The following is a 24,873-nucleotide window of genomic DNA, read 5'->3' as shown; positions in this document are numbered from 1 at the left end:
ACATCTGTTAGTCTATACGGTGCCACAGGACTCTTTGCTGCTTTTACAGATCCAGACTAACATGGCTACCCCTCTGATACTTGCTTTGCTTTGAGGCTGCAACTCGGCATTTTATTTAACGTTTCTCACTCTACATGGCCTTGGGGGCGGGGGCAGGGGATTTCTTTGAAAGACAATTTTCAAAGTGTGAGTTTGTGTGGAACAGCCCCTTCTTCCTCAGGCTGTCAGACAGTCTGAGAAGAGAAGGGGCTTTGAGACGTCCCCACTGATCCTGCGAGTTACGGATTGGAGAATTCACAGCGCTCTGGTGAGACCGTGCCCCTGACCCTGCTGGGTGGAGTTGGGTCATCAAAACAAGGGCCTGTTTCTATGCCACATAAGCAGAGGCCTGCTACTGGAGATCGCACAGGAATGGAGACCGTACACCCCTCCAGGCAGATCCTTCTTCAATGGAGTCCTGATCATTTACCCCAGTGGAGGATCTGCCACCATGTTTTGAAACCAGATTTGGCCCTTATCAGCTAGCTCCTAGTGTGCAACATTACCAATCCCGGGTGTTCAAAACTCACAAGCAAGGTGCCAAAAGATCCTGATATTAAAAAACCAAGAGATTTTACAAAATACTGACATTGACGTTCTCTTCATTTGCTTTCACATGTGGGAACACTGGGGGAAGCGGTGTCACACTCTCCAGCTTGCCCCAGAAAGTCTCTTTTCTTCATGAAAAGGGAGAGTCTCGGCTAAGGACCTGACCCCCGCAGCTGGGGCTGTACGAAAAGCACCAAGCATTGTGAAAGTCATGAGCGTCCCAGTGCCTGTGTCACAGTGTCTCGCCTGCCCTCTCTCCTGCTGGACATAGCTGTCATTACCCTCTAATAGCGATAAAAGTAAGAATAAATACACGATCAACTGCAATGGCACCCAGACGCACGCTGTCCTCTTGCTGAAGAATTGCTTGTAGTCAATGCCAGAACCATAGCTCTGGAGACCACAGGGCATTACTTATCCAGAGCAGGCCAGCAATGGAAGCTTTTCTCCCCCTTACGGCAGTTCCACCTCCATGCCTGCTCAGTCCTTGGTTTCTCTGCAGTGATGACATGAGAGCCGATGAGCCAGTCAGTGCCTGTTGTCTGGGAGGCCTGGGCTGTGGACACGTGTCTGTTGAGCAGTGTTGAGAGGACTGGCTCTCCTGACATGGGACATCAGACAGCTGTCGGAGGTCGCAGCTTTTGGTCACTGCAAGCAATGGATATGACAGCCTGGGCAGGGCTAGAACCCCTCATCCCTCCCCCACACACAAGCTGGGAGCTAAACAAAACTACCATTGTGGTGGTTGGTTCCACATACTTCAACACCTCCGTTATTTGTTGTAATACTTAGCGCTTTCTACCAAGGGTAGGGCCCCCTTGTGCAAGGGGCTGTATCATGTCCCTGAGCAAAAAACTTACCATCTAGGCAGACAAGTCAGACAAAGGGGGTGAGAAAGGGAGGCACATTCTCCCCATTTTACAGATGAGAATTGAGGTGTAGAGACACTATAGGCAAAAGGTCCCAAAGCGCTTCAGTGACCCGTAAGAGTGACTCAGAAGTCTAAGTCTCATCACAAGGCCACTCTGTACGTTCCTTCTGAAAAGCTCTCCGGAAATGACCTGGCCGGGATCACACTGCGTCTGTGGCAGATCTGGGATCTGCAAACTGAATACACATCTCCTGAGCCCCACTCCCATGCCTTGACCACAAGCCCCTCCTTCGTCTCCTAAAAGTGGACGTAAAAGAGAAAGTGCCAAAATTCCAGGGTGGTAAAGGTTGTTGTGGTGGGTATTTTTGGTCCATGCATAAAAGCAGGAAGTTCTGGAGATCTCACAAGCCTGTTCTAATGAGATGTTCAGTTCTGTTTAGCCGGAGGTTCAGAGAAGGTTCTCATCAGTTGAGTCCTATATAACAGAGCCATTTTATAGCTGTGCATCATCACTGTCGCGAAAGAACATTCCAGCTAGACGTGCCCTGAGCCCTCAAGTCCAGAGCTGGTTCCTAGCTAGTTCGGCGTGGTTCTAATTCCAGCTTGGGGCTGTGCTCTTCACTGCCTTCAGGGGAAAGTCATTTCCAGCTCCCGGAGCCATCTGCCCTGATTCTAAGAAGTGTGACAGTTCAAAGCCGGGGCATTAATGAGCCTGCCTGTCGCCCAGGGCAGGTGTTTCTCTTATCCTTTATTTGTCCCCTCCTCCTTGCCTTTTTGAACCCTGATTGGGTTTAATTCTGGAGCTTGGGAGCCTAGCCTGAGTTAAACATGAACATTTCTCCCTCTTTTTAATCTTAAAACTATTCCCGGAAGGTTCCTCACCCCCTGCCCCAGCCTTCTCAAAATAAAAATCCCTCCTTCCTTGTCGACTCTGAGCCTTTCAGCTGCTCTCCCTTCCCCTGATTTTAGGATTGCTGCCCTCTAGCTCATGTATAGCCATCCTGCCCTTTCTTCCCCAGGCCTCCAGCAGGATCCACTATCACTTGACAGTGGAGTTAGTGATAACTGGAGTCCAGAGATCAACTCGCTGCCTTGTGTCATTAACACTGCCATGTAACTGAATAATGCCGTCTGAGGTTAGACATCCCATGGCCTGAGGGCGCCAGCCTTCAAAGGCTGGTGCGTGTGAGATGTCTGCCTTGTGAACTACGTTATGGTCACAGCGATTGCAGTTCCAATTTCGTAGTGGTCTATAAACCAGATGAAGGCAAGTTCTGTTATTTGTGAATAAATTAAGGAAAACAAAGCCCTTATTGTTCCATGTTTTATCAGTCGATTCAATAAAGATAAAAATTTGCTTTAAAAACAAGTCATCGGATTCAGCTTTAAAATTGGAATTTTGGTGCGTTTTTCTATGTACAAAGTGGTGGAGGCCCTTATCCTGCAATCCGACCCACGCACCAAGACCCTAGTGACCCCCAGAGCCCTATGCAAGTGCTGGGGTCTGCCAGCGAGGATCTCACTGTGGGATCCCCGAGTCAGAGTTGTGGAGAACCGTGCCAATCCCAGTGTGAGCTGTGTGTGCTTTGTTTGGCTTTTCGAGCAATGTGCTTGAGGTGCTGGTGACCTGAGCCACAGCGGTCTGGTGTTCGGGGCACTCGCCCACAGTGCTGATTTCATTCAGTAGTTTTCCATGTTGGCTATACAGATAATTGACACGTTCTGTTTTCTTGCTTTGACAAAGGGAATTCGCTTTGACCCCGAAATTCCGCAAACGCTACGACTAGAATTCGCCAAGGCAAACACCAAGATGGCCAAGAGCAAGCTAGTGGGAACCCCGAACCCAAGCACTCCTCTCCCCAGCACGGTACCTCAGTTCATTACCAGGGAGCAATGTAAGTGTTTGGTTTTATGGTCTTCTTAATTAAACAGCAGGTAGAGATGGCCAAGGAGCTGAATCCTGTGGCGCTCTGTGACTTAGACAATCTGAAAGAGGAGAAACCACTGCATTAGTGTGGTGTCTCTGCAAAGCAATGTTAGATGTGAATGACGTGTGCCTTCCTCGCGCTTGCTGGAAGATGAGGTGGTTTTGTCTATGACCAAGTCCTTTGTTTGTAGACCAGGATCTGGAGGTGACTTTCTGCCTCTGGCAGGCTGCTTAGGCAGCAGGTACAACAGGGTGGCCTCTTTTGTTGTTGGTGCTGTTGTTTTCTGGCAGTATAGTTGATACTGGTACTCTCTGGGTCTTCCATGCACAGCAGTGGCATCACTTGCATGGGACATTTGGGTGGACCCTGGCTTTGGGCAGGCAGGCAATGATGGGGTGGGACACAGGGGGGACAGGAGGCATCAGAGGGCCCACCTTCCACCCACCCCCTCCAATCCAGCCGGCCTTGTGGGAGGCGATGGATGCTCTGGGAAGGAGTCCCCCGGGGCCTGTTCTCCACCGTGCACGGTTCCCATCCCTATTGCACTGACCAGTGCCGGGCCTGGCTCCCCGAGGCAGCAGGCCTACGTTTTTTAATGATCACCGCCACTGGGCGGGCCAGCTGCCCTCCTCCTGCTGCTGCATGCATGTATGTGTGGCAGGCTAGTCAAGGGCTCTGCTGCTGTTCTGCTGTGGTCCCAACCCTCTCCGGTTGGGCCGGGGTTGTGTGCACCTGGCATGTGGCATCCTCCACATCTGGGTGGGGCTGGAGCAGAGCCGGGGCTGGGAAGTGGGCCTGGATGCTAAGTGGGTGAGCTGTGGTCCACCCAGGGCCACCCATAGCTACACCCCTGATGCACAGTCACTTCTGGAAGCAGAGATTGAATGTTTATACATGACAGAGAACACTGGATGATGTCAATGTCAATGTGTACATCTAAGAACAAAGAGAGCAGGCCGTACTTACAGGACTGGGGACTCTATAACCTGGGGACAGTGACTCTGGCAAAGATTTTGGGATCGTGGTGGACAATCAGCTGAACCATGAGCTTCCAATGTGACACTGTGGTCAGTAGGGTTAGTGCAATCCTTAGATGCCGAAACAGCGGAATCTCAAGTAGCAGTAGAGAGTTATTTTACCTCTGTATTTGGCACTGGTGTGACCGTTGCTACATACCATGTCCAGCTCTGGTGTCCACAATTCAAGAAGGATGTTGATAAATTGGAGAAAAGAAAGAAAGGCCACGCAAATGATTAAAGGATTAGAAAACCTGCCTTATAGCAATAGATTCAGGGAGCTCAATCTGTTTACAAAGTGAAGGTTAAGGGGTGACTTGATCATAGTCTATAAGTAACTATATGGGGAACAAGTATTTAGTAATAGGTTCAGAGAAAGGCATAGCATGATCCAATGGCTTGAAGTTGAAGCCAGACAAATTCAGACTGTAAATACAATAATTTTTTAACAGTGAAAGTAATTAACCATTGGAACGATTTACCAAGGTTCATGGTGGATTTGCCGTCACTGACAATTTTCAAATCAAGATGGGATGTTTTTCTAACAGATATGAGCTGGGAATTATTTTGGGGCAGTTCTCTGGCCTGTGCTATACAGGAGGTCAAACTAGATGATCACAATGGTTCCTTCTGGCCTTGGAATCTCTGACTGTGTGTTGAAAACCATGTCTGCTCTGATTCTGGTAGCAGGGCACTGGAACAGACCATCCAGTTCAGTATCACGTCTCCAAGAGTAGCCAATGGTGGATGTTTCAGAGGAGTTAGTAGCCAATGGTGGACATTTCAGAGGGGTTTGTAACTCCATCCCTACCCCTTCATGGGGACAATCCCTTCCTCTCTCCCTCTGGCTTTTCACATGTAAGATCGGCTTTCCCTTGCATCCTGTGCAGTCACTTAGCCCTGTGCAAATTGAGTGTCACACGCTCTGATGTGGTGACAGCATGTGCCCTCTACCCCACCTGGACGGGGCACACCAGGGAGTCACACTGAGGAAGATGAACATGCCCATAATCTCAGCTGGGGTCCTTGTGCTTGGGTGCCTGTCTCAATGTTGCCCTGGTGCCTTGCAGTTAGAGCGGGGCCAAGCTGTGTGGTTTTTTTAATTTGGAGGGCTGGAGGGAGTTCAAAACAGCTCCCAGAACTTGCTCAAGTTCTCAGCCCTGAAACAGGCATGTGAACTACCCTGTAGTCACTCTGCAGTGAGGCTCCTGTGTGATAGAGGCCTGGACCACACACCAGTTTATTCTGCGGTTACAGTCTGAATGAAAAATAACTTGGGTTTAGTTGGGCCATGCACATTCTTATCACACCATTTTGTTAGTGGAAGAATAGTGCCATTAGGGAGCTAGAGATGTCAATAAACATATTTCTTAAGCACTGCGCTGCACTGAGACTAATACTATAGTGCAAATAGCATGGTTTCTATATGACGGATGTCTTTTTACAATTGTACACGTTACCGTCATAAATATAGTTTGTCTGAATTTCTACAAATAGGCTAGAGTTCACATTGTATTAAGTTATGCATCTCAACAAACCATTTCTCCTCTGCAAATACAGCTGTGAAAGAACAGCAAAGCTAAAAACACCCTGTTTGGATAGTCTCTGTCAAGGTTGCCAGTGAATGTTAGTTCTCTTTAATTAGTAAATCTCATTCTTAATAGTGAAATTAAATCCTAACTCAGCCAATACAAGTCACTACAGACAAATACCTACCACATCATGGTAGGGGATCCACTACAGACCACCCAGGCGGAGGACGTGGATGAGGCATTTCTAGAACAAATAACAGAAATAACAAAAACATCAGACGTGGTAGTGATGGGGGACTTTAACTTCCCAGACGTCTATTGGAAAAGGCGTACAGCAAAACACAAAAAGTCCAGTAAGTTCTTGGAACATCTTAGAGACAGCTTCTTGTTTACGAAGATGGAGGAAGTAACCAGGGGGACCATTTTAGAATGGATTCTGACTAACGGAGGAATTGGTAACAAAGCTGAAGGCAGAAGGCAATTTGAGTGAAAGTGATCATGAAATGAAAGATATTATGATTCTAAGGAAAGGAAGAAATGAGAGCAGCAGAATGAGGACAATGGAGTTCAGAAAAGCAGACTTTAACAAATTCAAAGAACTGGTAGGTGAGATCCCATGGGAAGAAAATCCAAGGGAAAAAGAAATTCAGGAGAGTTCACAGTTTCTCAAAGAGACAGCATTAAAGGCACGACAGCAAACACTCCTGATGCCAAGGAAAGATACAAAGAATAGTAAAAGGCCAATGTGGCTCCATCAGGAGCTCTTTTATGGCCTGAAAATCAAAAAGGAATCCTACAAAAAGTGGAAACACGGCCGAATTGCAAGGATGAGTACAAAAGAATAGCACATGTATGTAGGGACAAAATCAGAAAGACTAAAGTGCAAAATGAATGATAGCTAGCAAAGGACAAAAAAGGCAATGAGACTATCTCCAATACCTTAGGAGCAAGAGAAAGACAAAGGAAAGTCTAGGTCCCCTACTTAGTGGGGAAAGAGAGCTCATAACAGACAACACCAGAAATGCTGACGTATTTAGTGTCAGTTTTGCTTGTCTTCACTAAAAAGAAGGTTAATTGTGACTAGATACTTAACACACTTCATATTAACAACAAGGGGGAAGGAACAGAAGGTGGAATAAAGAAAGAACAGGTTAAAGAATATTTGGAGAAGTTAGATGTATTCAAGTCTGCAAAGCCGGATGAAATTCACCCTGCGTTACTTACTGAAGCAACCTCAGAACCACTAGTGATTATCTTCAAGAACTCATGGAAGACGGGTAAGGTTCCAGAGGACAGGAGAAGGGCAAACACAGTACAGAAGTGTTTTATCGATCACTTCACCAACCGGAAAGCTCTATAAACTGGCATTTCTGATTTTCATTGAAATTCTGGTTTAGTGTCTGCTTGGCGCAGGGCCGGCAGGGGTTTGGGGTATGGGAGGGGGTCCGGGGCACAGGCTTTGGGAGGGAGTTTGGGTGTGGAAGGGGGCTCGGGGCAGCAGATTGTGGCATGGGAGGGGGTGAGGGTGCTGGATCCGGGGGGTGTTCCCCTTGAGCGGCTCCCTGCAGGTGGTGACCTGTCCCGGCTGCTCCTAGGTGAAGGTGTGGCAGGTGGCTTTGCATACTGCCCCTGCCCCTCCCTGAGCACTAGCTCCACAGCTCCCATTGGCAGGGAAGAGCAGCCAATGGGATCTGCAGGGGGCAGCACCTGTGGGTGGAGGCAGCGCACAGAGCAGCCTGCCGCACCTCCGCCTAGGAGCAGCCGGGACAGGTCACTGCTTGCAGGGAGCTGCCCAAGGTGAACGCCCCTGGATCCAGCACCCCCCTCTCACACCTGAATCAACTGCCCCAAGCCCTCTCCTGCACCCAAACTCCCCAGAGTCTGCGCCCTGCACCCCAACCCCCAGCCCCGCACTCCCTCCTGCACCCAAACTCCCTCCCAGAGCCTGCGTCCTACACCCCCTCCCGCATACAAACTCACCCTCCTCTCTCTTAGTTAACTGGCATTTTTCACTTACCAGCACCCCCCATTCCCTCAACATGTTGGATAAAACAGCTTTTACTGCACCTGTCTTTAAAAAGGGGGACAAAGAGGACCCAGTGATTTATAAACCAGTCAGCCTAACTTTAATACCTGGAAAGATACTGGACCAAATTATTAAACAATTCATTTCAAGCACCTACAGGATAATAGGGTTATAAGAAATAGCCAGCATGGATTTGTCAAGAGGAAATCATGTCAGACCAACCTAATTTCCTTCTTTGACGGGTTTTACTGGCTTATGGATGGGTGGAAGCAGTAGATGTGCTGTATCCTCATATTAGTAAGTCTTTTGAGATAGTCCCACATGACACTCTCGTAATAGAGAAATGTGGTTCAGATGAAATTATTATAAGGCAGATGCACAGCTGGTCGAAAAACCATACTCAACGAGTAGTTATCAATGGTTCGCTCTCAGATTGGAGCATGCATATCTAGTAGGGTCTTGCTGGGGTCTGGTTCAACATTTTCATTAATGACTTGAGTAATGGAGTGGAGAGTCTGCTTATAAAATTTGCAGATGACACCAAGCTGGCTTGCTAGCACTTTGGAGGACGGGGGAATTGGTCTGAATTCAACAAGATGAAATTCAATGAAAACAAGTGCAGAGTATTAAACTTAGGAAAGAAGGCACAACTACAAAATGGGGAATCGTTAGCAAGGCAGTAGTACTGCTGAAAAGGATCTGGGGTTTATAGTGAATCATAGATTGCATATGAGAGAACAGTGTGATGCAGTTGTGAAAAAGGCTAGTATCATTCTGGAGCATATTAACAGGCATGCTGTATGTAATGCACAGGAGGTGATTGTCCCACTCTACTCGGCACTGGTGAGGCCTCAGCTGCAGTGCTGTGTCCAATTCTGGGTGCCACACCTAAGGAAAGATGTGGACAAACTGGAGAAAGTCCAGAGGAGAGCAACAAAAATGATAAAAGGTTTAGTAAACCTGACTTGTGAGGAAAGGTTAAAAAAAGTGGGCACGTTCTTGAGAAAAGGAGACTGAAGGGGAACCTGATAACAGTCTCAAAATATGGTAAGGGCTGTTATAAAGAGGGATCTCCATGTCCACTGAAGGTAGGAGAAGAAGTAATGAGCTTAATCTGCAGCAAGGGAGATTGAGGTTAGAGATTAGGAAAAACTTTCTGACGGTCAGGCTAGTTAAATGCTGGAGCAGGCTTCCAAGGGAGGTTGTGGAATTCCCCTCATTGGAGCTTTTTAAGGACAGGTTGGACAAACACCTGTCAGGGATTATTGAGACTTCCTTGATTATGCCTCTGTGCAGGGGGCTGGACTAGATAACCTCTCATAGTTCCATCTAGCCCTACAGTTCTATGATCCCATGATTCTGCACTGGCTGTTATTCACACATACTGTACTCCCCCAGCAAAATACAAATATTGTAAACTGACTGTAGACACCGTGACATTATTTTTCATGCACTTTGCAAGTGGTTAATGGAGACGTGCAAAGCAAAAACCAAACACCCACAGCTGATGCCCTCGTTGCCCCTTCCCCGTGGAAAGATTTGGCTTCTGGGTTTTTTTCACAAACAATATCTGAAGTCGGTTGGATTTGTATTTTTTGCCTCTTTCTTTATATTAGATAAATCCAAGTGTCAAACTGGGCAAAGCAGGAAGTGGAACTCTTCCAAGTCCACTCACAAACCAAGTTCCACCTTCTCTAGATGCCAACATAATATGCTGCTGTCAGTATAATGTGCAGATGTTCAGATTATGATCATGTATGCTCTCTGGCGTCCACTGTGCTCCAGGGTCAGGCCACCCCTCCTGGGGCTCAGATGTCCTGTGACGTCCTTGGGCCTGGCCACTCCACTGTAGGGACACAGGTGGCCCTTGGGCTTCTTGGACATGGCTTCTTTTTGATTGAGGAAACAAATAAATGAGAATTTCTCCCAGGACAACCAATTCTGGCCCCAGAATGAGCACTCGCTCTGAATAGATTGTGCACGGCTGTGTAACGTGACCGTCTCGTTTCTCACATGCTGCAATGATCAGGGAAATTGTTTCCACTATTTGCATTTGCAGTGTCCTCATTGGCATCTGAATTAACACTCATCAAGTTGAATGGGGCAGTTCACAGCTCAGAGCTACTGTTCCAGGCTCTCTGCAGACTCAGGCAGAAATCTCTGACACTAGAGAATGAGGAGTGCTGTCTCCTGGCTTCTTCACTGACCGCTGAACTCAGTTACAAACAAAGGAGAAGGCCAAAAACAGTTAAGGAAGATCAAGGGTCAGACACAGTCAGACTAAGAAGTGTGTCCCTCAGACTGCATGGAGAGAGTCGTAGAGGTGACATAGCCTCTGGGCTGAGAGCTGCCACTATTTGGGGACAGAGGTGCTGTTATTAGTGCAGAGCAAATAATAAACGATCTAACAGTGCCCCCCCACACCAAGGCCTTGTGCTTGCCTTCTGTGCAGGGGTGAATTTTACCCTCACAGCATGTGCGTGAGACTGAGGGGGAGAGGGGGCATTTTCCCAGAGTTCCATGCAGCTGGTACTCCGAGTGGGAAAAGGAGTTTCACAAACTTTCTTTTTCTGCAAAAACAGCAACTTGTTTACTAGACACAACTGCCAGCTCTGCAGTATTTTTACAATCAAGCAAGCAATGTTTTAAAACCTACTATGACTGCAAATTCCTACTGTCTGGAAGTACTTTGGTTACTTTTCACAAGTGCAGTGAAGGCAAATCTTTTTAAACGGAATTAAAATTCACTAAAAGGAATATTCAATTATGTAAAAAGAAATCCAAGTATAAGCTTCATCCCCTCCTCTCAAGGAGACCATATTTTAAAGAGCAGCTTACGTGGAAAACAATTTGCTTGAAACAACAAAGTTCCCAGTGTTGGGGCTACATTAGGAAGAGACAAAGTGAATGAAAAACAAAAGATGACCAGGAATGATTTTTATGTAACACTTTAGTTTTTTTTAAAGGATCTGTCAGCTGATTGGACTTTTGTTTGTGCAACAAAAATAGCTACAAATTGCTTTCGGGAGGGGGACGGAAAATGAGTTATGCTGCTAGATCCATGAATAAAACCCAATTTTCATAAGGGATTACAAATCCCTGGAGCATACAGTGCGCTGAGCCCAAAGCGTTCAGATTTTCCCATTCTCCTCTCCCAGACAACCCTTTTCTAAAGAACAAACATTCAGGAGGGGCGAGGTTTTCAATCCAGGGCTGCCCAGCCACCGGTTGGATTCAGTTCCCATCTCCCCCATTCTCTATCCCTAAAGTGAATGGCATGTGAACCCCAGGTTTTCGTTTGGGCCTGAAGAGTGCAACTCAGCAAGATCTAAAGAACGAAGGCAGGGGGTGTTTCGTCTGTGATGCTCTAAAAGCAAATGTTTGTGGGGGGTAGTTAGATAAATATTGAGGTTAATATGAAAGTCAACATTGTGAACAGCATGCGGTGTGCAGGGATCCTGGAATAGCCGTAGGTGTAAAGGCCAGGAGGGACCTTTATGCCCATCAATGTGAGCACCCGTATAGCACAGACTGGAGAACCTCACCCAGGGATTCCTGCATCCAGGAATTAGCTGGAGCAGAGTCTTTCCCCTTTTCTGCCCTCTGCCCTACAGAACGTAACCGTGAAAGGGGCCCATTTCGCCATGTAAAATTCACAGGTTCGAACACGAATTGCATCCGAGTGTAACCAAACATCAGCAGCAGCGAGTGGTGCTGTCCGGAGAGCTGGCTGGTAAATGGAAATGCAGTTCGGCAAAGAATTTCACTGTTCCAAACCTGCATGGCAGGTTTCAGAATAGAACCATCTGCCCTTTTTCACAAAAGCTTCAGCGACATTTTTATGCTTGTTTTTAACCCACATTTTATCAAGAGCATATGCAGAATTGTGATCACTCATTTTCATTTCCTCAAACCGTGTAAACAAATTCCAAGAGTGATGCACAGCATCATAATCAACTCAGCCACGTGTGAGCTAGCAAGAGATTACAACAGAGTATCTTGTAGTGCCCATTTCCTGGTTCCAGTCAAAAATCCCCAAAATCAATGGGTCCAAACTGTAGTGATGTTTGACACAGCCCAGTGCCTCTCATGTAGGAAATGACCTGCTACTGGATCCCTCTGAATCAGTGTGGAGAACAGTGTCACTGCTAGCTCAGATGCCAGGAAGGCATTTTCACCTGGACAGACCAGGTCCTTTGTAGCTCATTTATAGCAAAATTCCCTCTGTGCAGAGGGCAGCACAGGCCCTGCAGGGAGAACATAAGTAGGGCCTAGGTGGCACCTTGGCCTCATGCTGGTGGAAACATCCAACCCTTTGTTTTCTCCCCATACTATCATAGAATCTTAGGGTTGGAAGGGACCTCAAGAGGTATCTAGTCTAACCCCCTGTTCAAAGCAGGACCAGTCCCCAACTATTTTTTTTTGCCCCAGATCCCTAAATGGCCCCCTCAAGGCTTAGAGCTCACAACCCTGGGTTTAGCAGGCCCATGCTCAAACTACTGAGCTATCCCTCCCGCTACTATGATTTTGATGGTGGGCCGAGTCATTCACCAGGAGAGACAACGCTTTGCAAGTAGTTTCAGGGTGGACTGCCCGTTCTGTATTCCATTCCCTCCCACCAGATAGCTGGAGTCCCTCGGCTCTGAGTCAAGCTGAAGCCCCTTTGGGAAAGGTTAGGGTGCCCTATTTGGCGTGTGCTTTCCCCTAGCAATGAGCTCTGGCCTTAGGAATGAGTGGCGGGAGAGGGAGTTGTTTATGTTAGACCTTGCCAAGTTTTCACTGTTTATCTTACTTTAAAGTCAACAGTGTAAACTCTTAATCTCTGTGTCACTCAAAGGCTTCCCAGGCAGGCTTTGCTCCTCCTCGGTTTCTGCATGGGGGAGAGGTTATTGACTGTTTCTGCTGTTTTGGCTTAGGATGGGAGCGGGAAAATGGTTTGGAACAAGACAAGGGACAAAGGTGCAGTGAAACTTTCAGGGCCATTGCCAAAGGAGGAGGGGGATGGGCAGCAGGCAGCCCCCACCAGGCTGGGGGAGCAGCTGAAGGATTCTGGCAGGAAGGGGGAAGCAAGGGAAGCTAATAAAATCTACAGCCAGTTGTTCCCATTACTGGATAGTTAAGGCAAATGGCTCTTATTTTGCAGGCTGCTGCAGCACTCAGAGATCTGCAACCAGGGGCAGCACTGGGTGCTTGGCGGGGTGGGGTAAGGGGGCTTGTGGGGGCTATAGCCAGTGGTGAGCTGGAGCCAGTTCCCACCAGTTCCCAAGACCTGGCTGCTAAAATTAGACTTCCGTGGAGAATCGGTTGTTAAAGGTACAGGGGGTGGGCAAAGAACTCTGGTCCGCGGGCCGGACCATCCTGTTGCTCCCAGGATTCCCAGCAGGGAAGGCTGAGGTTCCCCCGGCCCCTTCCCTGTTTCCCCCGAGCTGCAGCGTGGCCAGCCACCGGCACCAGCTGGGTAGCTCAGCTGAGCTCCTGAGTCGTCCTGCTGCTCTGAGCTGCAGCAAGGTAAGGGGGCGGGGGGCCTGCAAGCTCCAGGGCCGCTGGGGGTGGGGGAGGCAATTTTCTCCAGGCCCTGCAGGGCCCCCGGCCCCACAAGTATGTCTCCTCCCACCCCTTCCCTGCTTCCCTCCCCCCTTAAATCAGAACTTTTTATAGGGAACCGGTTGTTAAGATTTTGGCAGCTCATCACTGGCTATAGCCACCCCAAGACTTGCATTAGCCACACACACACCCCCATAGCCAACCCATAGCAGCTGCTGCTCTCCGGTGCCCAGCTCTGAAGGCAGAGCAGAGAGAGTGGCGGCTCCTGGCCAGGCGCCCAGCTCCAGCAGCATTGGAGCAGTAAGAGAGCCTGGCCTGGGGCTCCCCACAGCAGCCTGGACTGATCCACTCTGGCCTAGGCTCCTGGGCCTTGCTCCCTGCTGTCACTGCTCCTTGAGGGCTCTGCCGGCTAAATTTCTGTATGGCCCACCTCGCCCCCCCATCGAGAAGAGGCTGGCACTGCCACTGTCTGTAGCACAGCTATCTATCTACGGCATTTATCCGCTCCATCACCAGAGTGCCTGAGATCCTCACAGTCTTTAATGTATGTATCCTCCTGTGAGGCAGGGCAGTGCTGTGATCCCCACTGGACAGATGGGGAACTGAGGCACAGAGAGAGACACAAGGATTTGCCTAGGGTCGCACAGAGATCTGTGACAGGGCAGAGAACTGAACCTAAGTCTCTCAAGCTGCAGGCCGGCACGGTCCCAGCCTTGCTCTCCTCACTGTGCATGAGGGCTGGGCCTCTCGGTCCTGACTCAAACACAGACTGTCAACTGAGGAGAAAGTCTGGTTTCCCCCAACCCCAGCCTAGAGTGAGGAAGAGGAGCAGGAGGAGGAAATTGGCTGAACTGCAGGGAGTGTCTCAGGCTACCTAGCCTCAGGCTGCTAGTCTGGAACTCAGGTCGGGGCGAAGTTTCTTAGAGCTTGTCTACCCTAGAAAGTTTTGCCACATTAACGGTAGGGGTATAGTTGAAGTGACCAGAACTCCCTAGCATGGGTGCACTTCTCCTGGGTAAAAGGCACTTACGCCAGTACAGCTTATTCCAGTTTGGGAAGGGAATGAGATGTACCAGGCTAGTGCACAAGGGGTTGCGCTGGTATAACAATATCGATAACAAATCACACTCCTAGTCATAACTCTGCTAGACACTGAAAATCATGGACTGACTAGAGATACTGAATTTATGGCTTATTACAACAACCTATCACCCACTAACAACCTTCTCTCCAGCTGCTTCCTCCACCTCCTACCTTCCTTTCCTCCCTATGACTGGAGGGCTGGTAGCGGGCCACTTCACCTTGAATGGTCCCTTGAAAAGTGTGTTAACCACAGGCACCAACTTTCCAAAGTGCCAGGGGGTACTTGACCCCCAGCTCTGCCCCAGGCCCTGCCCCCAATCCACCCCTTCCCCCCAAGGCCCCACCCCTTCCCTGCCTCTTCCTGCCCCTGCTCCACCCCACTCCACCACTTTCCACACAGTTCTGTGTCATTGCTCCTCCCACCTCCCCCCAGAGCCTCCCGAATGCCGCGAAAAAGCTAAGAGGCGCTGGGAGGGAGGGAAGCACTAGGAGACTGGGGCGGGGGGCTGATGGGGACGGCCAGTGGGTGCTCAGCACCCACCATTTTTTCCCTGTGGGTGCTCCAGCCCCAGAGCACCCATGGAGTCGGCACCTATGGTGTTAACTACTTATGCAAAACAGTGTTCACCTTCCGGCCATGCCTACAGTACAAAATTATACCGACGTTGGACTAGAGCCACCGCAGTTATTACATCACTTGTGCATGTGCGCCCTTTGTTCCTGTATCAGCCGTGCGCATCCTCACCTGGAGTGCAGTGCACCGCACCATGGGTAGGAACCCCACTGTGCAGCTTGCCACCATCCAGTGCAGGGTGTTTGGGGAAGTTTTTACAATGCCTGATGGGGCTAAAACAAGTTGTCCAGGGATGACTTCCCATAATGCAGTGTTCTCCATCCCATAATTTTCTCTGCATCCCATAATATTTCATGCCTCCTTTTCAAAATCTGCACAAACCTGCGTGGCTCTGCTTGCTGCCCACCATCTCCGACAGAAGCATGGAGATTGCCCAGCTCTGCACTATTGTTATGAGTGTTGCAAGCATGTGATCCTGCAATATTTGCAGAGCTGCAAGAGGGACCATTTTGATTCCTTGGAGGCTACATTGCTGTGGGAGATAGAGAGAAAAACAATTCAAGGCTGTTGGTGGAGTTCACAGAGCAGCTGGAGATGAGGGGTGTGGGTTCTGAGCCTGAGAAACAAGCACTAACTGGTGGAATTGCATTGTCATGCAGGTTTGGGGTGATGAGCAGGACTTTTGGATGTGCAAGACCACATTGCTGGATCTGTGTGCCGAACTCACCCCAAGCCTTTCGGTGCAGGGACCCAGAATGAGATCCACACTGACAGTTGAGAAGGGGGTGGTGATTGCACCATGGAAACTTGCAAAGCCAGATTGCTACCAGTCACTTGGGAATCAATTTGGAGTGAAGAATTCCACTGCAGGGGTCATTCTCACGCAAGTGTTCAGGGCCATTAATTGTCTCCTGCTGCACAGGAGTGTGACTCTTGGCAGTATGCAGGACCCAGTAGGTGGTTTTGCAACAATGGGATTCCCAAACTGCAGCGTGGCAATGGATGGCACATGCGTCCCTATTTCTGCACCAGACAACCTTCCCACAGAGTATATCAACAGAAATGGCTACTCTTCTATGGTAATGCAAGTGCTGGTGGATCACCAGAGACACTTTACCAACATCTATGTGGGCTGGTCAGGGAAGGTGCATGACACTCGCATCTTTAAGAACACAGAACTGTTCAGAAAGCTGCAAGCAGGGACTTTCTTTCCTGACTGGCAGATTACCATTGGGAATGTTGAAATGCCAATACTGATCCTGGGAGACCCATCCTACCCCTTGCTCCCATGGCTCATGAAGCCATACACCAGCCATCTTGACAGCACCAAGGAGAGCTTCAGCTATAGACTCAGCAGGTGTAGAATGACATTGAATGTGCATTTGGTCATTTGAAGGGTCGCTGGTGCTGTTTACTTACAAGATTGGATCTCAGTGAGAAAAATAAGCCAATGGTTATAGCTGCCTGCTGTGTCCTGCATAGTATATATGAAACAAAGGGTAGAGGAAAGAGGTGGAGCAGCTGTCTGCTGGATTTGCACAATCAGATACAAAAGTTATTAGAAGATCTCAGTGTGGAGCTATGCAGCTCGGAGAGGGGTTGAAAGACCATTTTAGTAGTGAGCCAGAGTAGTGTATGTTGTAGTATGCTTTACCTGGCCTTGCTCATTGGTAGCCTGGTATGAATCTTGTAGTGATTGCTGTGTATGTAGGAGTATAGCATTGTCAGTGCACCTGTTAATATTGTCTGTGAATGATGTTGTGTGTTCTGTGACAAAGTGAAGTAACAGGAAATTGGTGGGTGTGAGACCTGGCAGGTCTGAAAACCCCCAACAACCACCATCTCTAATAGCCCGCTCAAATACAGTAAAACCCTCCAGATATACAGTAGTTTTAGGGAAATAAAGCAATTTTCTGGTACTCTTCCTGTCTCTCATATTGCTTATTCAGGGGCTGGTTTGATGGGCCCTCCTCCTCTCCTCTCTTGTCAGGGGTCCCTCTGATCCCCATCCTCAGCCCTCAGCTCTTCTCTCTGTGCCTTTCTGTGGGTTCTCAGCCTCAGCCTTTACTCTCACAACCAGCTCTATGCCGACGGCTCACAGATCTGCCTCTCTGTGTGGGATCCTCCATCCTAACCAAACCCTGGGCCTGTCTCTCTGACATCTCCTCTCGGGTGTCCAGTCTTCACCAAAACTTAACATGGCCAAACCAAGGTCTGGATTCTTCCCTTGAAGGCTCCCATCACACCTCCTGTCTGATCCTGATGTCAGTAGCATCAACCGCACCCACAGATAACCCACAACCATAGCGTTATCTCTGACTCAGCCCTCTCCTTTGACCAGCACAGCCAGGTCATGCTAGGTCCTGCTGCTTCTCCAGGTGATGAGACCTTCCCCCCTGCCCTCCTGGCCAGCACTCTGGTCCAAGCACTGATAATCTCGCTGCCAGACTCCTCTCTGGCGTCTCACTCACCCTCGCCCAACCTGCCTTCTGACTACATCACACCCTTTGAGTCCCTCCATTGGCTCCCCTCCTCCACCACCTCAAACCCCACTTCCTGCACTGCCTGAGAAAGCCCTCCGCAGTTGGCCCCTGTTCTACCCAACCTGCTCCCAAGATGGATTCTGCCCTTTACATCACCACCAGCTCTATGGCCCAGTCAGCACTTCTCCTCACACTCTCTCCCAGGCCTTGTGCTAATCAAAGGCACCAGTGGGACCCAACACCCAGAGACATCCAAAGGCGGCCGGGCACCTAGCTGCCCTGCGTGCCTGGGAGACTCTCCTCAGCGATAACGACAGCCCAGCAGCCACATTCTAACAAAGGGCCGGTGTTCAGAGCTCACAAGGGTCATACCGGTGGGACACTTTTATGTGATCTCCATCCCTGCTTTGGCTGGAGGAGGAAGATGTTTTGCAGGCACCCAGAAGCTGCTCCTAAAATATTGGACAGCATCAATTTTCTTCACTTCTTTATGAGTCAAGACCTATGTTCTTAAAGGGCTGGACTGAGCTTTCCGTAAAGCAGTCGCTGGGCCATAGAACAGTTCTATCCCTGAGCCCCTCTGGTCAGAGGGCAGGGAGAAAGATTCCTCGTTCTTTCATGGGTGCACTTTATTTCCCCGGCACACCCAGCAAACTCTGCCAGCTCGCATGTGGTGATGGGGGATGCAGAGCTATGCATCTGCCCACTCGTGCATTTCCATGCCCCCTTGCTCACAGGCAGTGGGGTTTTGGAGCCCACAGCAGACTCTGCTGTCCTGAGCTGTAGGGTGGCCAGGCATGGCTGCATTAGGGCATGGGACAATCCAGCCCTAATTAAATACATGAAAACAACGCCTCCTGAAAACCCCAGGCTGAGGCTGCTACTCTGGGGAGTTGTTCACAGAACTGGAGCATTCTTATAAGTGGGGTTTGCATGAAAAATGCAAGAGACATTTTATAAATGCCAGTGCAATGGCCATGAGTGCACACACCAGCCTTGTAAGTGGTAGGGGAAATGAAATCAGGTCACCCTGCCGGTGGGGAGCGTGGAGGAGATAAAACATGCATTAAAGCAGGCACTCTCCGGTACACCAGCTGAGGGGGGCGGTTCCTCCATAGATGAACCAGCTACACTCTGTCTGCAGAGGACCTAGTCACCTTGGGGTGAGACATAAATTACCAGCTGCTTCCTTTTTAGTGGAGTGAGATATTTATGCAGGTGAGCAGCTGCGCCTCAGAGCCCCCCGCCCAGGAGGGAAAGGGCAGCAGAAGTGGAGAGGTGAAGAGAGAAGGTGGCAGTCGCTCTGATTGAAATGACATGGCTTTCCTGCCAAGCCCGAAGAGCAGCTCACACATTGCAGCTCCAAAGGATCCAGGGAACATTTGTTCTGTAGTGCAGTGTTTTCCAAATGGCAGACCTGATCCACATCCCCCAGAGGGGCGCCCTCCCCTGTATGCTCTTGCTTCCCCGTGGCAGCTGGCTGCTGACTCTCTGCTCACTGGCCCACCTGCTTCCTTCGCGGCACCGCTGCTTCCTGGATCCTGCTTTAGTGTGACCTCACCCAGGTCTCTTTTCCAACTCCCAGTCAGGCCCTGGCCCCGTCAATCCACCCCACACACACACACACACACACACATGCGTTTTACTCGTTAGAGGAGTGGCTGATGGTTGCAGTCAGGCACTCTTTGATTATCACAGTGCATGTGTACGGAAGGGTAACAACAGGCCAGGTGCGCAGGCATGGCGGCTCAGCCCCCGTCACGTGGAGCCGAAGCATAAACAAGCCTGTTCATTGGAGAAAGTTGTACATGGAGGTTCGGAATCCAGATAGACAGGGCTGCTATTGTGGCATAATGTTACTTGCAGTAATCTCAGTAGTCACTGGCTGCTGGAAATGCTGGTGTGTTTTCATATTACCTGGCATAAGGGAACCAGCCCAGACTGCTCTCACACATCCACATCCCTGAAACCAGGCAATTAAAACACAGGCTGCTCTTAAAGCTATAGACACAATGCAGCCTTGCCAGGTGGGAACATCTCTGCTGTGGACGCTACAGATATACAGTGCGAAAGAGACAGAACCGTACAACGTTCTGGCGGAGCACCAGCACCACTATAATTCAGGTGGCATCAAAACATCCGTTTAAAGCTCGGTCTTTCTATACCATCTAAAATCGACCTGCTTAGTTGGATGCCTTTGCTATGTGGTGTGACTCAGACGGGTATGGGGGTGGGCTAGTGACCCAGATTTGGAGTTATTTGAGCAGGGGTTCCAGAGACACAAGCCCAGAACTAATACCCATTTTTAAAAACACTGTTCTAGGTGGGGACTTTTCTTGTCCAGAGGTAGCGGTCAACTGTTGCTGTGAGGCAGGTGAAAATATCTCACTCTATTGAGTTTTGCCCACAGTAGTGCCTGGCATCCACTACATTTTTGTGGGACCCAGATGGCGAACAATATGTCAGCAAATGGACATTTTTACACTGCGCATCCGCCAATACAGAAAAACAGCAAGAGTGTTCCATTCCTGCCATTTTACAGGCTTTAAAACTCAACTCTTGTAAGTGCTCTAAAATCCAAATGGTTATTCCTAGTGCTTTGAAATTTACTATGCCTTGTGGGGGCAGGTTGTAGAGTTAGTGATCCAAATTTGGGGTCATTTGACCTAGGGATTCCTGAGTTATAGGGCCCCCCAAAGAAGGTTTCCTTCTGCCGCCTGGCACTGTTAAACTGGGCAGTGCTAACAGCTGGATGAATCACAGCCCGTATTGCGTTTGAGGGCTGCGAACTCCTCCTTGGTGGCGGTGAACTCACCCTGCCATTAACATAACTAAGGACACATTAATCCTAAGCCTCCACCTTAGACCAAAGGAATTTTGGATTAAGTGGCTGGAGATTGCTACAATTTGTGGCCTGGTCTACACTAGTTTAACTGCGTTGGTCAGATGTATGAAAACGTCCCCGTGTAGCCAGCGCTAGGTGGCCAGAAGAATAGTTCCATTGACCAAGCTACTGCCTTGCGGGGGTGTGTGGATTACCTGGGCTGATGGGTGAATGCCTCGTCAGCGTAGGTAGCGTGTACCCCGCAGCGCTACAGGGGTGCTGCTGCAGTGTTTTACGTGTGCCGCCCTGGGAGGGCAGGTCTGCACTTACAACGCCTCATTTAATGGAGATGCTCTACATGGACAGGAGAGCACTCGCCCGCCGGTGTAATTCATCCACCTCCCCGGAGGGGGTAGGAATGCTTCCCCTGCTCACATAGCGCTGTCTACACGGGGCGTTAGGTCAGGATATCTCCATCATGCAGGGAGGGTGAAGAGTCTACCCTCCCTGGAGCGACACAGTGCTACTGATATAGGGCTGTAGTGTGGACCTGGGTCATGAGTGGCAATTTTGTTTTGAGGGAATGTAATCAGAGTCGGTGGGGGCAAGACTAGACGTGTGACTGGTTCCTGGGAGGGGAGGCATGATTAGGTGGTGGACAAGTGGGGGGACTAGAGGAAGAGAGGTTCAGGGCTGTGGCAAGAGGAGGGGGCTGGGGAGGGGGATATACGGGGATGGGTGGGAGGGGAGGGAGGGGTTGGGGCTCAGGTGAGGAAGACTGTGGGGTTGGGGAAGTGAAGGGGGTGGGAAAGTGGGAAGGGAAACGTGAGGGTGAGTGGTCTGGGGAAGATTAGGGGCAGGAACAACTGTTAGCCCCTCAATTGCCCCTCCCATGTGGATGCCCAGATCTGGGAGGGGGGGAGACTTTTGCTCTTTTTGGGGTGTGTCCATGCTCCATCGTATGAGCTGGGATATGCCCCATGGAGGCAGGGTCTGAACCCTCTCACTGCCTCCATGCATTCCAGGAGTTGAACCCTCTCCCTGTCTCTCCACATGAGCCAGGATCTGGGGAAATCCTGCCCCTTTGGGTGTGGAACCGGCATGTCCCATGCATAGCAGAGGCTCTAAGACATTCAGGAGGGGGATGGGAACACCCACTGGAGCAGTTCACATGTCTCGGTGCTTTTGTTTCAGGGTGTATTCACCTTCCTGGGGTGTTCTCATTCAGCTGCTGCAATGGGTGTGGAGAGAAGCCCTTTCCCTCCTTCCTGTTTAAAGGACAATGCTCTAAAATGTGCACACTTGTACTGATTGTCTCGGAATTTGCTATGCCTCGTGGGAGTGCAGAGTAGGGTTAGCAAGCCACATCTGATAGCATTTGAGCCAGGGTTCCAGACAGCTAAGCCCTGAAAACATAGCTTCTTTTCAGAAAAGTTTCTAAGTGTTTTTTTGCTGAGATCTAGAGCTTAAACTGTCGCTGTGATATAGGTCAAAATGGTGTCAGTTGTTCACCTGTGCAATACACATGTAATAATTCATGTTTGGTTGCTACAAGTTGCCTCTGTAACAGTGTACTGTATTGACCCTGGACACAGCAGAATAGTCAGCAGCCTGTCCAACCAACATTCTTGGAGCCAGAGGACTTTGTCGGGGGGCAGACACGGATGGGGCAGACAGGGAGAGGTGCTGTGGCTGTGAAGAGGTGGGCAATGTGGATGGGTGGTAGGCAAGCCTTGGATTGGTTGTTTGGGACCTTGTGTATTTTACTAGCCTCTGGGGAAGCTGGGGCAGGGCTGGGGAGAGTGGCTGCTCCCTGCTCTTTGGGCAGATGTAGTGTTTCCAAAGATACATAGCGTGCAGGTTTGGAACTCACAGCGCAGGTACATTGACTGCTGAGGGAAAAGTGATATGTGCACTGCCAGAGTTGCTAACTGGCCATTGAACTGTGGGGCTGGCAGAGTAAAGATGTCTGTGTTAACTGGGCATAGTGGGGAAGTGCGGAAAGAGGGCAGAGTTAAGGTTGGATGGGCAACCTTAATTCTGCATTTTCTGGTGTCCAGACGTTTGTGTTTTGCTCAGCTCGGGGCAAGGCTACCCTTAAAACGGTGCAGCTGCACTGCTGTAGTGCTTTAATGAAGACACTCTATGCCAACAGGAGAGAGCTCTCCTGTCAGCGGAGTTAATCCACCTCCCCGAGAGGCAGTAGCTGTGTGGGTGGGAGAAGCTCTCCCATCGACACAGCACTGTCCACACTCAGGGTTTGGTCACTCCCAGGTGTGGAATTTTTACAGAACACTAAGTATAACTTCAGTGTTCTGCAAGGGAATGACCTACCACCAAGCAAGCTGAACTCGGCATTAATATCGGTTTTTGCCATTGAATTAACTAAGGCCAGGTCCACACTACAGACTTACATTGATATAACTACGTCACTCAGAGGTATGAAAAATCCACAGCCCTGAGCAACCTACTACACCGACCTAACCCCCCAGGTAGATAGCACTATATCGATGGAAGAGCTTCACCCACCAACGTAGCTCCCGTCTCTCGGAAAGGTGGATTTCTCTAACTCTTAGACCACATGGTGCCTTTCTCCAGGGGCAGTCCACACGTAGAAGATAACAGCCTCCAGGCCAGGTTTGGGTAGGGTTGAGATTATGAGCAGATTTCATCCAAATCTGCTGTGAACCACCTTTTGCACCTCTTGGGGACTTGCCTGGGTGGTTTTATATACTGTTATCCCACTGTCTCTGTGGATACTTGCAGCCTCATGCTCCATCCATTCTTCCATAGAGAGTAAGGGTATGTCTACATCTACAATTTTGCAGCGCTGGTTGTTACAGCTGTATTAGTACAGCTGTATAGGGCCAGCACTGCAGAGTGGCCACACTTACAGCAACCAGCGCTGCAAGTGGTGTTAGATGTGGCCACACTGCAGCGCTGTTGGGCGGCTTCAAGGGGGGTTCGGGGAACGCGAGAGCAAACCGGGGAAGGAGACCAGCTTCGCCGCGGTTTGCTCTCGCGTTCCCCGAACCCCCCTGCAAACCGCAGGGAAGGAGACCTGCTTGCTCGGGGTTCGGGGAATGCAAGAGCAAACCGCAGGGAAGGAGACCTGCTTGCACGGGGGTTCGGGGAACGCGAGAGCAAACTTGGGAAGGAGACCAGCTTCGCCGTGGTTTGCTCTCGCGTTCCCCGAACCCCCCTGCAAACCGCAGGGAAGGAGACCTGCTTGCTCGGGGGTTCGGGGAACGCGAGAGCAAACCGGGGAAGGAGACCAGCTTCGCCGCGGTTTGCTCTCGCGTTCCCCGAACCCCCCTGCAAACCGCAGGGAAGGAGACCTGCTTGCTCGGGGGTTTGGGGAACACGAGAGCAAACCGGGGAAGGAGATCAGCTTCGCCGCGGTTTGCTCTCGCGTTCCTCGAACCACCCTGCAAACCGCAGGGAAGGAGACCTGCTTGCTCGGGGGTTCGGGGAACGCGAGAGCAAACCGGGGAAGGAGACCAGCTTGATTACCAGAGGCTTCCTCAGGTATGCTGGGATACCTGCTTATTCCACGGAGGTCAAGAAAAGCGCTGGTAAGTGTCTACACTTGATTACCAGCGCTGGATCACCAGCGCTGGATCCTCTACACCCGAGACAAAACGGGAGTACGGCCAGCGCTGCAAACAGGGAGTTGCAGCGCTGGTGATGCCCTGCAGATGTGTACACCTCCTAAGTTGCAGCGCTGTAACCCCCTCACCAGCGCTGCAACTTTGTGATGTAGACAAGCCCTCATTTAGGCAATTGGTAGAGGGTCATTCTAGCAACATGGGCAAAAAATTGCAGTTGGGATCTTTTGGTGACTGTAGTCACACATGGCACTTTCAGGCTTCTGAGGTGTTGTCCTTTCTTAGTCTATCTAAACTTGTCAACATTAGCACATGGCGCTGTTCAGTTGTCTGCAGCTTTTGCTCCACATGCTTTGTCAGTATCAATGTTTCACAACTGTAAGGTAATGGGGGTGCAATGAGCATTGTGTTTAATCTGGGTTTAGCTGTCATGTACTCTGATGTATGATTCAAACTGTTTTTATTCAGGCCTGCAAACATCTTGCTGGCAGTAGCTCTCCACTTGTCAATGTCATCTTCATAGCAGTTATCATGTGGTGTGATGGAACCCAAGCAGCAGGAGCCGTCTGCTTGTTCAGTGTCTATATGTTGCATCCAAAAAAGACCAGTAAGGTTGCAAAGTTGATACTCCAGAACTAGGAAAAGCCAGAACCAAGGCAGCCCAGGCAACCTCAGCCCGGCTCCTGGGTACTTATGCATTATGGTACTGTCTGTAATTACATTAGCACACACTGTTTTCCCCTGCCTCATTCGATGCACAGGATGGAAGGCACTCACTTTTTATCTGTACCATTCA

General features: G+C 49.8%; 1 protein-coding gene across 6 annotated transcripts in view; it reads left to right on the top strand.

The window, feature by feature from the left end:
- The window catches only part of RBPMS (RNA binding protein, mRNA processing factor), a 124,763-nt gene that overhangs the window by 59,523 nt on the left and 40,367 nt on the right, over positions 1-24,873 (top strand). For all 6 annotated transcript variants that reach the window (XM_050945071.1, XM_050945072.1, XM_050945073.1 and 3 more), the window contains exon 5: positions 3,204-3,354. In XM_050945071.1, the coding sequence (XP_050801028.1) occupies positions 3,204-3,354 (151 nt within the window). The remainder of the gene's footprint in view (positions 1-3,203; positions 3,355-24,873) is intronic.

The sequence above is a fragment of the Gopherus flavomarginatus genome, chromosome 3 (assembly GCF_025201925.1).
Source record: "Gopherus flavomarginatus isolate rGopFla2 chromosome 3, rGopFla2.mat.asm, whole genome shotgun sequence".
Lineage (NCBI taxonomy): Eukaryota > Metazoa > Chordata > Testudines > Testudinidae > Gopherus > Gopherus flavomarginatus.
Note: the sequence above shows the minus strand (reverse complement) of the source record. Positions and strands in the feature narration are given on the sequence as shown.